Source organism: Stegostoma tigrinum, chromosome 22 (assembly GCF_030684315.1).
Source record: "Stegostoma tigrinum isolate sSteTig4 chromosome 22, sSteTig4.hap1, whole genome shotgun sequence".
In the NCBI taxonomy this organism is placed as follows: domain Eukaryota; kingdom Metazoa; phylum Chordata; class Chondrichthyes; order Orectolobiformes; family Stegostomatidae; genus Stegostoma; species Stegostoma tigrinum.
In genome coordinates this window covers 10,167,769-10,183,026 of record NC_081375.1, presented here as the reverse complement: position 1 = coordinate 10,183,026, position 15,258 = coordinate 10,167,769, and the positions used below count along the sequence as shown (strand labels likewise).

The following is a 15,258-nucleotide window of genomic DNA, read 5'->3' as shown; positions in this document are numbered from 1 at the left end:
TCTCAGGAGCAGAAAAGCTGACGTTTCGGGCCTTCTGAAGAGTCTAGGCCCGAAACGTCAGCTTTTCTGCTCCTGAGATGCTGCTTGGCCTGCTGTGTTCATCCAGCTTCACACTTTGTTATCCTTATTTTTGAATTGTGTTCCCTCACTCTAGTCTTTCCACAAGTGGAAACATCCTTTCTGCTTTTAACCCTGTTACATCATGTCAGGATCTAATATGCTTCAGTATGTTTTCTGAAAAGAAGCACAGCTGCATTGTATGCCTATGTGGAATGTTTTTTAAAAAATAATGCTAGCCTATTAATAAATACTGCTTCCATCTTACAAAGAGATTGAAAACTTCCTTTTGCTAACATTGAACTTTCTACTGCACAGCCACTTCCGATAACAAAAAGTACAAGCAACAATATTTACAAAGTTCCCTTTTTACTTGATGGATACCCTAACAGCATTTGCATTTTTTTCCTGAATTGAAATATCAGTAAAAGGGACATACATGAGACTACAAGCTTAAAAAAAGCAAACAACAAAATGAAACAACAAAGAAAAACAGAATGATGGGAAATGAAAGGCAGAAAGAGAACTTAAGAGGTGAGGCAGGAACAGAAATGGAGGAAGACAGACAGGAATCAATGGGTGTCAGGGGCAAACTCTCTACTGGTAGAAGTCATACCTGACACATAGGAAGACCGTGGTGGTTGTTGGCGGTCAATCATCTCACCTCCAGGATAGCTCTGCTGGAGTTCCTCAGGGTAGTGTCCTAGGCCCAACAGTCTTCAGGTGATTCATCAGTGACTTTCCCTTCATCATAAGGTCAGAAGTGGGGATGTTCACTGATGGCTGCACAATGTTCAGCACCATTCCTGATTACTGAAGCAGTCCACGTTCACATGCAACAAGGTTTAGACAATATCCAGGCTTGGGCTGACAAGTGGCAAGTGACAATTGTGTCACACAAATGCCAGACAATGATTATCACCAATAAGAGACAATCTAACCATCATTCCTTAACATTCAATGGAGCTACCATCACTGAATCCCCCATTATCAACATCCTGGGGGTCACCATGGACCAGAAACTCAACTGGACTCACTACATTAACACAGTGTCTACAAGAGCAGGCCAGAAGCTAGAAATACTGTGGTGAGTAACTCACCTCCTGACTCCTTGAAGCCTGTCCACTATCTACAAGGCACGAGTCAGAAGCGTGATGGAATACTCTCCACTTGCCTGGATGAGTGCAGCCCCAACGACACTCAAGAAGCTTGTCACCATCCAGAACAAGCAGCCCACTTGATTGGCACTACATCCACAAAAGTATCCACTCCCTCCACCACCGATGCTCAGCAGCAGCAGGGTGTACTGTCTACAAGATGCACTGCAGAAATTCACCAAAGATCCTCACCTTCCAAACCCATGGCCACTTTAATGTGGGAGAATAAGGGCATCAGACATACGGGAACACCACAACCTCCAAGTTCCCCTCTGAGTCACTCACCATCCTGACTTGGAAATATATTGCCATTTCTTCACTGTTGCTGGGTTAAAATCCTGGAATTCCTTCCCTAATGGCATTGTGGGTCAACTCACATCAGGAGGACTGCAGCAGTTCAAGAGGCAGCTCATCACCACCTTCTAAAGGGCAACTAGGGATGGGCAAAAAAAATGCTGGCCCAGCCAGCAACGTCCACATCCCACAAATGAATAGGATAAAAAATGAAAACTGAAGTGAAGGTAGAAGAGCCAAAATGTGGTGTGAAGCAAGACAGAGTGAGGGAGGAGACAGTGAAATAGAAGGGGAAAAGAATAAAACAAAAACTCGCAACCTTACAAGAGGTCCCAATATGATTACCTAGATGTTGCACATGACTACGAAGCTTAAAAGGACGCAGGAATGTGTCTCATATAAAGAAAAGCTAAATAAGGCACAATTGTACATCATCTATCTATCTACACTCTTTCCCCACCTCAAGGCATCCCTGTTCCATCACCTGCATTCAAAAAATAGGCATTGTATTTGATAATATGAAAAATGTAAATGCTTATTTTTGAATATTACGTTGTTATACTTGGCATACATGTTGAGCAGTAAATCTTAAATTAACAATGTGAATACTCACTAGCCTAAACCATTTTTCAACCAAACATTTCTGACCAAACATTTATCAGCTTCAATATTTATGATATTCTTCTGAAGAAGATTCATACTGGATTTGAAACATTTACTCTGTTTCTATCCTTAAAGATGCTATCGGACTTGGTGAGCTTTTCCAACACTTCTGTTTTTATTTTAAATTCACAGAATTTTGATTTTATTTAAATATTTGTGATGTCCAGAAAATAATGATCAAGAACTTTTGTTTCAAACTCTTGTTCAGCCATTAACGGAAAATGTTTCATTCTCATGTTTTTTGAAATATGTTACTGGTAAATTACATTACATGTTATGCCCATTCTCGTTATAACTGAATATTCAGCAAAAACAGTTTCAGTGGCATTCGTAGTTCCACAGTAGGAACAAATCAAACTGGAAATGGGCTTTTTTCTCAATTTTCTCCTTTGAGCAGCAATTCTGACACTATTAAAATTAGACTGCTTTTTTGAACATAGTAATTATCTAGCTTGTTTGAACTTGAGTACTATTTTGATGACTCTGTTAATGAGATATTTATCTGATAATAGTAAGTTCCTTCTTTTCACAATGAGTCACAAAGAGAGAAAGGTTGTTGAGGACAGTAATGAGTGGAGTGTTCAAAGTACTCTAACTTGAGTTATAAAATTGTGAAGAATGCAGAACAGGGGGTCAACATTGTAGAGAATAACAGATGGTAGGTAATGATTACAGGACTGTAATCTTATTGATGACGTTAAAATTGCCAGAGTGAAATCCAAGCAATTTATTCACGTCATTGGATTTAATTTCTGATAATACCTTGCAATCTTGAAAATCACTTCCCACTGTCTGGTAATTATTTTTAGCATTGTGCTATTTTTCTATCTGACCATTTACCAGATACTAGCCTGAAATCTCTGACGCTTTCCATGTTTGGAAATAAAGATATTGCAGACAGGTTTTATATCTGCAACTTGTTCAAAAAATTGACTTTAAATGGTTCTTTAGGATATAAAACATGACCCCTTTGTAAATTATGATGATTAAATGAGCATTGACAGAAGCTAAGGCAAAATCTTTCTTTCCATGCATGGCTAACTGTAACTGTTCTCGTCCCTTGCAGATTTGTGTGAAAAAAACTGATAGCTGAAAGCAGCATGCTAGTGTCAGAAATCTACTAAAATTACTTGTGCCACTAGACCTGAAGGGTCACGGAGAGAAATAATTTTTTGTTCATTACAATGTCATTTGATGTCTCATTACTGTATGATAGATAAGAGATATCTCTTGGTAAATTTACAAAATAACTGTCCAGTTGATGCTCAGATTGTTTTAAGTGTCAATATAGTTAAGTAAAATAAAATCAATAGGAAAATAGATGATGGCTGATAATTTATTAATTGGTGTTTGGATATACAAAGGAGGAACAAAGGTCTTGTGACACAGTGGTCCTGGAGTTGTATCATAACATATCCAAACAGGTTGATTAAAAAAACTCTTGGCCGTGTGTCGCAATAGTAATGTCCATGCCTCTGGGCCAGAAGTCCTGGGTTCAAGACTCACCTTCTCACAGTTATCATAATATGATTAACCAGGAGATTGTGGGTAAGGGTGGCACGGTGGCTCAGTGGTTAGCACTGCTGCCTCACAGCACCAGACGCCTGGGTTCAATTCCCCTCAGGCAACTCTCTGTGTGGAGTTTGCATGTTCTCCCCATATTGCCGAAGGTTTCCGCCAGGTTCTTCAATTTCCTCCCACAGTCCAAAGATGTGCAGGCTAGGTGGATTGGCTGTGCTAAATTGCCCACTGTGTTCAGGGATCTGTAGATTCGGTGGGTTTGGGGAATAGGTCTGGGTGGTATGCTACGAGGTTCCGTGTGGACTTTTTGGGCCAAAGGACCTGTTTGCACACCATATGGATTCTAAAAATGATTTTAATCATGAGGTTTGTTTCAAGTTCCACCTGTCCCAAAGATGTGTCATACGTATCTAAACTGGTAGATTACAAATAATTTAAAATGAGGGAGATGAAGGATCATATGAGAATGATAGTGTCCCAAGCTCTTGGCCAGGAGTTCTGGGTTCAATCTCACCTGCCCCAGAGATATCACAACATACCTGAACAGTTCATTAAAAAATAATTAAAACAGACTTCAAACGTTTTCAATAAGAACATAAATATTTAAAGGGTAGTAGAAGGATGAGGAAAAGAACTGAGTAAGAAAAGATATTTACCAATGGCTGAAGTGTTATGTGAATACTTTGCGTCTGTCTTTACAAAGGAAGCATCTGCTGCTCAAGCCATGATGACAGGAGAGTAAATTCAGAGACAGGCAGAGTTCAAAATTGATAAGGAAAGTATGAAAAGACAGGTTAAACACACATAGTGAAAATTTTAAGCTGATCAAAGTGAGCCAGGATGGATGTATAAAACGTAGGTAATGTTTGATAAAATTGAATGTACTTTTTGAAGAGAGATTTAAAGCCGTGGGCAGGGAAATGTCCATACATGTTATTAATTTTCATTTCCAGAAGGCATTCGGTAAACTCCATCATGAGAGATTTTTCAATCAGGTTGAAGCTAATGAACAAAGGCAAATTATTGACTGATCTGGTTTGGAAACTGGCTGAGTGGAGAAGATGAGTAAGGGGATACAGGGCAGGCACTTTAATTGACAGGATGTGGTAATGCAGCGAGTATTTGTGTTGGGGCCCCAACTATCTAATGCATTCATTCATTACCAAATCAGATAATGGATAGAATACCAAATCAGATAATGGATTGAACAACAACAGAAATTGCTGGAAAAGTTCAACAGGTCTCGCAGCATCTATGGATAGAAATCAGAGCCAATTTTTCAGGTCAAGAGACCCTTCCTCAGAACTGTCTATAGACATGCATGATTTGATAATCTTCAATACTTTCCTTTCTTAGCCCATAGCCTTTGATTATAAATCTGTTTATTTAAGTCTTGCATCTACTTAATGACCATCTTCAACAGCCCTTCTGCAGTAAACAGTTCCACAGATTCACCATCCCCAAGTACAAGCAACATAACCTCTCCTCATAAGAAATTCGTTCCTAAACAAGGTCAACTCTGGCAATCTTCTCTGCTCTTCCTCCAATGCCCTTATACAGAATCATAGGATCCTACTGTGTGGAAGCAGACCATTCGGCCGATCAAATTCACAATGACCCTCTGAAGAATGTCCTGTACCCTATCCCTGTAACCCTGCATCTCCCATGGCCAATCCACCTCAGCTGCAATCTTTTGACTGTGGGAGGAAACCACAGCACCCGGATGAAACCCATGCAGACACAGGCAGAATGTGCAAACTCTACACAGAGAGTCACCAGAGGGTGGAATCAAAACTGAGTCCCTGGTGCTGTGAAACAGCAGCGTTAACCACTAGGCCACCATCATTCAGGACATAAGGCTCCTAAAAACTGTTTGTCACATTGCAGCTATGGTCTAACCAGTACTTTGTACAGTTTTAGCAAGACCTCTCTATTTTTATACTGCAGTCCCTTTGAAATAAAGGCCAAGAGTCCATTTGCCTCCCCTGTTACCCATTGAACCTAGACAGGTGCTTTGTGACTCATGCGCGAGGACATCCAAATCCCTCCAAACCGCAACTTTCTGCAATCTTTCTCCATTTAAATAATATTCAGCTTTCTATTCTTTCTGCCAAAGCGCATAACCTTACACTTCCCATTAACTTGTCTAAATCCCTCTGAGACTTTTTGTATCATCCTTACCATTCACGTTTCCACTTTTGTCATTGTCATTCAAGTCATCAATGCATATTGTAAATAATTATGGTCCAGCCCTGATCCCTGTGGCAGTTCACTAGTTATAGGTTGCCATCCTGAAATCACCCCTTGTCTTCTAACTCTCTGTCTTCTATTTGCTAGCTAATCCTCTATTCATGCTAAGATACTACTCCAACACCACAAGCTCCAATCTTATTAATTTGCTTTATCAAATATCTTTTGGAAAGTCAAATATGTTATACTACTGGTTCCCCTTTGTGTACGCTGTTTGCACCTCGTCAAAGACTAATAAATTTGTCAGGTGTGATCTCCCCTGCATGAAGCCATGTTGACTCTGTGCATTTTTATTGTGTTTTTCTAAATGCTCTGTTATTACATCCTTTATCATAGATTCTAACATTTTCTCAACAACAAATGTTGTTAAATCTCAACTCCTGATTCTCATTTCCATGGGAAAACTCTGCCTTGGAATTGACTAGTGGTATATCTGGTCTGTAAGGTTCCGTACAGCAATATGGCATTACAACAAGGATGACTCATTTACCATCTGATCAACCAACTATTTATTTTGAACCTATGAAATAAAGGAAAATGGAAAACTAATACACAATTAAAGATCTTGTTTTGGTGTAAACACAGTGCATTGGCTAGACCTGATGAAACAGTTAACAATTTGGATAATTACCAAAGAAGTCAGAATTGGATTCATGTGAAATAACAAACGGAATACTTGAAGGGCTCCCCTACTAATCTTATGTATTTAGTTAAATACTTTACCATTCACCCACCAATCAACAATATAATAATACATGGGATACTCACTGTGTATTCTGTACCACGTTCCCATCAATAAAACAGCACATAAAGGGAAAGATAAAGACACAGTAAGTAAAGGTAGCTTGGATTTATTATTTATAATGAACATTTTAAGTACATTCAGAAGTATAAAAACTTAAAACTAAGTATTATAAGCCACTGGCAGTTTGAATTACTATTTTAGTGTGGGGCTGGAGGAACACAGCATCAGAGGAGCAGGAAACTTGATGTTTCGGGTTTACACCCTTCATTAGGAGGGTGTAAACCCAAAGTGTTGACTTTCTTGCTCCTCTGATGTTGCCAGGCCTGCTGTGTTCCTCCATCTCCACACTGCTTTGACTTTGACTCCTGAGTTATTATTTTCCTTGGGGCAAACAATATCAAGACTGTCTAAACTTTAGGGGTTCTAGGATTCTGTGAAGATTGCCACACATATAGCTTGAGAACAGAAAAATCCTAAAGTCTTCTTTACATAAATGATTTCTGGTTGGTTACTTATTACTCCTCAAGTCACAATCAAATATTCTGCTTTGTTGGTCATCAACATGGTAATTTCATAGTGATTCAGACCTTATGATTTAACCTTGGATATAATTTTGTGTGAAAGCAGAAATCCTTTCTCCCCTGGATCGTCCACCAGTTATGGCTAAAAAGGGAAATTAATGTCAGGCCTTTGCCAATATTGTTACACACTGTCAGCCAGTTGATGTATCAGAGAGCCCAGAGAATCAACCTCCTGCAGACTACTATCCTTGCAACAATCTGACTGAAATTGAGAGACTCACTAATCTTCTACAGAAGTCTCTGTGGCTAAATGTGTTAAATCTGCTTTGAACTAATCTACTTCTAAGTTTAACTGTACTTTCATAAAGTCAGATTAAGGATCTTCATTGCTCAGGTCCTCACAAGTGCTGAATCTACTGAACTTAAATTTCAATAAAAACACTCCATCAGATTTCAGAATAGTAAAAATAGAGAAGTTATATTAGGAATAGCGATGTCAATCATGTCAAGTGTTATACATCTGAAATCCAATAAAATACTCAAAGGAACAATAAGAAACTGCAAGACAAATGGTAACTGAATTTTGAAGTAATCCAGCCATTTATATATGACTGAGTATTTTTCGCAAGAGTGAAAATGTTTTTGTTGCCATGTTACGGGTCTCAAATGAAGAAACATAAGGGATAATTAAAGACCACAGACTGATTCAACTTGAATGAATAAGCTGTTTCGTGCGACATAATAAAATAGCTACTTTTGTTTTTTTTACTTCTAGTTAGTATTTTAAACTCAGTTTTGTTTAATTAGTTAGTGCTGATCACAACACTGAGGAGAACTTTACCTGTAGATCTCCTTTGGCCAAGAGAACGTAAGGCAAATAACAGTCGCTCTCTCTTAATGTAACTGATATTACTTCATCTGCTCTATGCTACTTACAATACTTGATCTTCAGTACTCTATTTAAAGATAGAATATTGCTTTCAATGTAAAGTACGATACTTCTATCCAGTTACAGACAAGTTGTTTTTTGAAAGTACTCATGGGGGTCAGCACTGAATCATTGGGTCTGAGTCCTGCTTTATTGAAGCTTTCTGCATTTACAGGCCAGATTACATTTTAATGTTTACTGGCATTCTTCACTTTGAACAACATCCAACTGAAATTTCAAACTTGAAAGGTGTTTAATTGCAAAGACTTGTGCGCAAAAGTTCAGCATTCAGTTCAACTGCAGTTACAAGACGTTTCATCTGCTTTCCTCCAGCTGAGTTGGAATCCAGATATCTATACACATCTTTACATCACAAGGAATTTAGATTGGCAAATATATATTGAAGGTCAAAAATATATTTTTATTCTACAGTCACTTCTCTTCCATTACATCAAGTTAAGAGCATGAATGATGTCCTATTTCTTTTCCACTCCAATTATAACTGAATCACTCCATTTACCTCCTAATGTTCAACTACAATACAGTGTGGTCTTTTCACCCCTTACCGCTTGGTCCAGTTCCTTCTATCAATTCTAATTGCAGCCCTTCCTAGAATCTGTTTGTTGCTTCCCTCCCCAAAATAGAAATCATTCTTGATCTTCATTCTCCCGTTCAATTCCTTCTTCATTGAAAAATTTTGGTTGTCAAATGCTGTCACTATGAAAGAATGAGAAACTAAGGGTTTCATAAGTAAAATGATGCCTCTTAGAACTGAGAAAACTGTGTTAGTTCGTTGCCATAATCTAATTTGCAACATTCAGCTTGGCAGCTGACAAGATATATTTGAATGAACTGCAAGCAATAAAAGAAAGAATTAAAACTAAATATTGGAGAGTTACAGACAAATTAAAGATATATAAACGCACAGACTCTGAGATGAAGAAAATGCACAAAATACCTAGGGATCATGAAATTATTGCTTCAAGGAAACCAACATAACAATTCATGTATATCAAAGTTCTATCTATATTAGATACACAAATCTGGAACTACCTCAAGGGTCTTAAAAAAAATTAACTCAAGGACAGCATTGCCAAACATGTATGCTGTACCACTGTGTTTAAGGAGAAGGAGTTTGTCATTGCTGGCACAGTAAGGTCCCTGTTTACGTCACTAAAGATAAATAGAAACAATATCCAAAGGTGAATCTCGCACTGTGTTAGAATGCTACAGAATTGCTGACGGCAAATTACTTTCCTCCTCTTAACTCAAAGTATACGTTATCCAGGAAAAGAACAAAAAATAGACAGTGGGGCTGTGGGGTGTCTTGCAGTAAATAGTAAAATAACCTTCAAAAAGGGATTCAAAAATTAAGTAAAGTCAAGGGCAGAGGGATAGAAGATTTAGTTACATATTAACACTTTGTGATTGAGCCTTGATTGCAAATTGGCATTGGGCTATTTCATACAATGACTTCCCACATTGACTACAGAATGCTGTGTGCTACAAACCATGATTTAAAATCCAATTGCTTCAAATAAAAAGAAGGGAATAAGCTGCATTTTGAAGTGTGCAATAGTATCCTCGAATGTTCTAGAACAAGATCAATGAAAATTGATTAAGATGTGATTCTCATTTTCTCAGGTAGAGCCAATGCAACGATTTTGAGAGATAAATTTTCTCAGGCTTGCACCAGTAATAAATGCTCTATTAAGCTGTACATATTACATCAAAGAAAGAAAAGGTTGGAATTTTAAATAAACTCAGCATTTGGTTTTAATAGTGACACTTGGAAACTGTAGCTTAGTAACTGCTACAGTCTGTTCTGTGAGCTCAGTAACAAGTGTTCTCTCTTACTGCAATTATTTGCATGTCAATTGAGACAGATATTGCTAGGTTCATGTAAAATGCTCTTCTGAAAACAAAGAAATACATTTTGAGCCCACCTCTATTTCATAGTAAGCTGGGATGTATCGATTTCCACAACGGGCAGCACGTGTCAGGTCAAGAGATAAGAATTGACAGGAAAAGGCTTTTCAGCCCATTCAGAAAGGCCAGTTATTGAGGTCACTAATTTCTGTGCTTTCTATACCTTGGGCTAATGCCTAAATTTTAATCAGGGCCTACTCTAGTTTTTTTTCGTTTATTAAATGAATTTGTTTCATTTCTTCTTTCTCTTCTCCTCTCAGCTCCGAGGAAAACTAGGGTTACATACTAGGGGTCGAAACAGAAGAACAGGAGTAGGCCAATCAGACCCCCCCAAGCCTGTTTGACAATTCAATGAGACCACAGTGGATCTGTGGCCCAACTCCATATACCTGCTTGGGTCCAAATCCATTAATACCTTTCTTCACAAAAAAAACTATTTCAGATTTAAAATTAATAACTGATCTAGCATCCACTGTTATTTGTGGAAGAGAGTTCCAAACATCTCCCACCCTTTGGCGTAGGACTGCTTCCTAATATCTCTCCTGAATGGTCCGGCCCTAATTTTTAGACTATGCCCTGAGTTCTAGAATCTCCAACCAGTAGAAATATTTTGTTTTATGTACCCAGTCTTATTCTGCTAATTTCCTGAAGACTTTGATCAGGTCAAACCCCTTATCCTTACAAATTCTGTAGAAAACAGCCTAGTTTGCATAGCTTCTCATTGTTACTGTTGTACAATAACCTCACAAATGCAGGTATCATTCTTTTAAACTTATGTTGTACTAAAGTGTGGTTCCCAGATCTACTCACAGAACTCCAAGTGGGGTCTAACCAGGGTTTTGTATCACTGCAGCATCACTTCCGCATCCTTGTACTCCAGTCCTCTAGATAAAAAGGCCAGCATTCAATTATAACAAAGTGTGGAACTGGATGAACACAGCAGGCCAAGCAGCTTCTTAGGAGCACAAAAGCTGATGTTTCGGGCCTAGACCCTTCATCAGAAAAGGGGGATGGGGAGAGGGTTCTGAAATAAATAGGGAGACTGGGGGAGAGAACACTTGTTACTGAGCTCACAGAACAGACTGTAGCAGTTACTAAGCTACAGTTTCCAAGTGTCACTATTAAAACCAAATGCTGAGTTTATTTAAAATTCCAACCTTTTCTTTCTTTGATGTAATATGTACAGCTTAATAGAGCATTTATTACTGGTGCAAGCCTGAGAAAATTTATCTCTCAAAATCGTTGCATTGGCTCTACCTGAGAAAATGAGAATCACATCTTAATCAATTTTCATTGATCTTGTTCTAGAACATTCGAGGATACTATTGCACACTTCAAAATGCAGCTTATTCCCTTCTTTTTATTTGAAGCAATTGGATTTTAAATCATGGTTTGTAGCACACAGCATTCTGTAATCAATGTGGGAAGTCATTGTATGAAATAGCCCAATGCCAATTTGCAATCAAGGCTCAATAGGGAGTAGGTGGACGGAGGAGAAGATAGGTGGAGAGGAGACAGCAGTGGGAGAGAGATCCCCTGAAGTTTGTCCGGAGGGAGGAGGGTAACTTCTTCAGGTTAGGCATCCTCGGAAGAGGCTTCACTTCTGTCTCCTCTCCACCTATCTTCTCCTCTATCCACTTTCGATCTGCCTCCTGCGCACCACCCCTCCCCCGACCACCGCTTTTTGGTAAACACATACCTAAAACCTGTTGCCATAGTTACAAAGGACAAGAAGCATCTTGTCACTAACAATGTGGAGGAAGTATTAGGGCAGATGGGAGGAGTGGCCATGCTAAATTGCCCATCGTGTTCAGGGGTGTGTGGGTTATTGGGGGATGGGTCTGTGTGGGATGCTGCAAGAGGTGGTGTGGACTTGTTGGGCCGAAGGGCCTGTTTCCACACTGTAGGGAATCTAATCTAATCTAATGAAACCAGACAGGCAGCCAGACAGTTCGGCAACAGTTTCAGAATCAAATCAGACTAAAAAGCTGAGTTCCTGCTCCCAGATTCCAAGCAGAAACTGAAGTGTGAGGATCTGATACAGAAAATCGTACAATGCTGATCTGAGGTAATGGGATGAACTCCTATGTGACAGCTTGGAGTTGGTGGACTGGTCCATGTTCAAGAGCTCAGTGGCCAACCTAAATGAGTATGCACCATAGAATGCATCCTATCTGGAAGCATCACTGCTTGTGTGGCAACAGCTCTGCCCAAGACCACAAGAAATTACAGAGAGTTGTGAACGTCGCCCAGTCCAACATGCAAGACAGCCTTCCTTCCACTGACTGTCTACACCTCCTGCTGCCTTGGAAAAGCAGCCAACATAATCAAAGGCCCTCCCTATGCCATTAAAGTCTAATTTTCCTCTTCCATCGGGCAAAAGTTTAAAAATACATACCAACAGATTTATGAACAGCTCGTTCCCTGCTATGAGACTTATGAACAGACCTCTCATATATTAGAGTCGATTTTTCTCTGCACCTTCTCTGTAGCTGTAATGCTACATTCTTCACTCTGTTCTACTACACTACTATACTTAACACCTGAAGAAGAAACAAGGCTCCAAAAGCTTGTGTTTTCAAATAAACCTGTTGGACTATAACCTGGTGTCATGTGATTTTTGACCTTGTCCACCCCAGGCCAATGCTGGCACCTCCACATCGTACTTACGTAAGGTATGATTTGTTTGGTTAGCATGCAAAACAATTCCTTTTCATTGTATCTCAGAACATGTGACAAGAAAAATCAAATCATTAGAAATGGACAGAATACATCCCAGGAAGTAAGTCGGGGAAGTAACAGTGGAAAATAGAAACAGATTTATCATAGTCTTTCAACCATCTTTTGATGCTGGGGTGGTGCCAGAGGACAGAGAATTGTAAATGTTCTACATTTATTCAAAAATGATATAAGGCTAAATCCAGCAGCAGTGGGCCAGTCAGTTTAACACTGGTGGTCAGAAGGCTTTTAAGAAGAAAATCTAAGACAACAACAGTAGAAAAGATGGATTAAGTCAAGGAGATCCAGCATGCAATTGTTATGGGAAAGAGGGGAGGAAGTATACATGTTAGACTAAATCTTACATTGTATTGGCTAAACCCTAGTTGTGTTGAGATTTTTAAAGGGTTTGTCACCGTAAGACCCAGGAAGTTCTCTTGCCCTATTTGATCAAACATGCTTCATTAATTACCTACCACGGACCTATGGCATCTCTCATGTCTGAATGCCTGCCCACAAAACCAATGTGCCATGTCTGGAACAAATCAGCACTCTGTGGATACCCTGGAATTCACTGGCATACCTTGCCATCTTTGAAAAAAACATTGTGTGCGTGGACAAACACTTCAGTCGGGAGCTGTCTTGCATGTTTGCTGACACTTGTCTTGGAGATGGCAGGCAGGGGGAAAATTGGTGCCCTACTTTATGGGCAGGGTCCTGGAGGTCCTACTGGATGAGGTGCTGCTGATGTGGCAGCTCCTCCTCCCCCAAGTTTAACAGCGGTGATTATATCACCAGGCTATGGTTAGCCTGGTCTGAAGTTGTCACCTGAGTCAGTGTAGTCTCAAAGTGTGCAGCATTGTAGGAAAAAACGTCCATTGCCCTTTTTCAGTTCACCAGGGTAAATTTTCTCTGATACCTCGCACTCATTTGATCTCTGCTACTGACCCTAGCTCCCAACAAATCTCATACTTAATCAATCTAATTAATGACTGTAAAATCTTCCCTGTTTGCTCTCACCCACCTCAACCACTGATAACACTAAGCCTCCATGCCTCCTGCACTACCGACTCACTTGCTCGAGACACTTTCCCACCTGCACCAATGATAATAGCTATGCCAACCACTTTGGTCTCTGGTAATACCTACCTCTCTCTTACTCCATGTCGAAAACAGCCCATATTAGGGAAAAAAAGTATCAAAGTAGGAGTTGCGCTGTCCATCATTCAGCTCCTTGCTGCTTATGAGGACAGGATTCTGGCTCTGACTACTCTGAGCAGGAATGGACTGGTAACACAGCCTGCCCTTGACATACTGCACAAGGGAACCCCTGACCAAAGACTTTCTCGCTTGACTAGACTGACAACTACAGTTGCTGACAGCTATAACAAGTTTCCTGGCTTTATGTCTTGCTGTGATCCCAGCTGTATGTTACACTGGACAAGTCAAATTCCAGAAAGGTACACAGTTTGAGAGATTATAATTGTATTTGTTTTGGTTCTAACTTAGTGGTCTCTCTCTGAAACAAAAACACACAATGCTGCAGATTTTGCTGTGACAAAATGGAAGTTCATTACAAAAGGAATAAGATAAAATAGGATTATCTGATCTATCTATTTATAATATAAATACAAAGATTTTAGATTTGCAGTTAAAATACAATCCCATAAGGACCACACCTAACAGCGGAGGCAATGGCACGGAGGTAATGTTACTGAACTGGCAAACCAGAACTGCAATCCAATGTTCTGGGAACATGTGTTCAAAGTCGACCATGGCAGACAGGATAACTTCAATTCATGAAAAAAATGGGGTCTAATGGCAGCATTGTAACTGTTTGTGATTGTCATTAAAAGAAAGTTCACTAATGTCCTTCAGGGGAGGAAATCTGCTGACATTACCTAGTCTGGTCTACATGTGACTAGACCAACAGTGATGTGGTCAACTGTTTGGGCAATGACAGATATGGAATAAATGCTGGCTCAGCCAGTGCTGTTCACATTTAATCAATCAGAGTCAGCTTGGCTTCATGAAGGGGAAATGATACCTGACAGATTTGTAATAATTCTTTGAGGAGGTGAAAAGCAGGCTGGATAAAGGGGAACTGGTACATGTAATATATTTGCACTTCCAAAAGGATTTCAATAAGTACTGTACATAAGGCTACTTAATACATGCCCATGGTGAAGGGTGGGGTTAGTATACTAGTCTGGATAGAAGACTGGCTAACTAATGGAAGACAGAATTGGAGTTAAGGGGTGCATTTCACAATGGCAACTTATAACTAGTGGAATGCCAAAGGGATCAGTACTGAGCTACAATTATTTACAATATATGTTAATGACTTGGATGACAGCAGTGAATATGCTATCCCCAAGTTTGCAAGTGACACAGTAGTAGGTGGGAAGTCATGTAATTGGGATGACACAGAGTGTCAACAGAGTATATAGACAGGTTAAATCAGTGGGCAAAAAT

The 15,258-nt window shown here is 39.5% G+C and overlaps 1 protein-coding gene across 1 annotated transcript in view; it reads right to left on the bottom strand.

Moving 5' to 3' along the window:
* LOC125463510 (cytoplasmic phosphatidylinositol transfer protein 1-like) overlaps positions 1-15,258 on the bottom strand; it is a 302,267-nt gene that overhangs the window by 80,151 nt on the left and 206,858 nt on the right. The window contains exon 5 of the mRNA XM_048554830.2: positions 6,711-6,718. Within this exon, the coding sequence (XP_048410787.1) occupies positions 6,711-6,718 (8 nt within the window). The remainder of the gene's footprint in view (positions 1-6,710; positions 6,719-15,258) is intronic.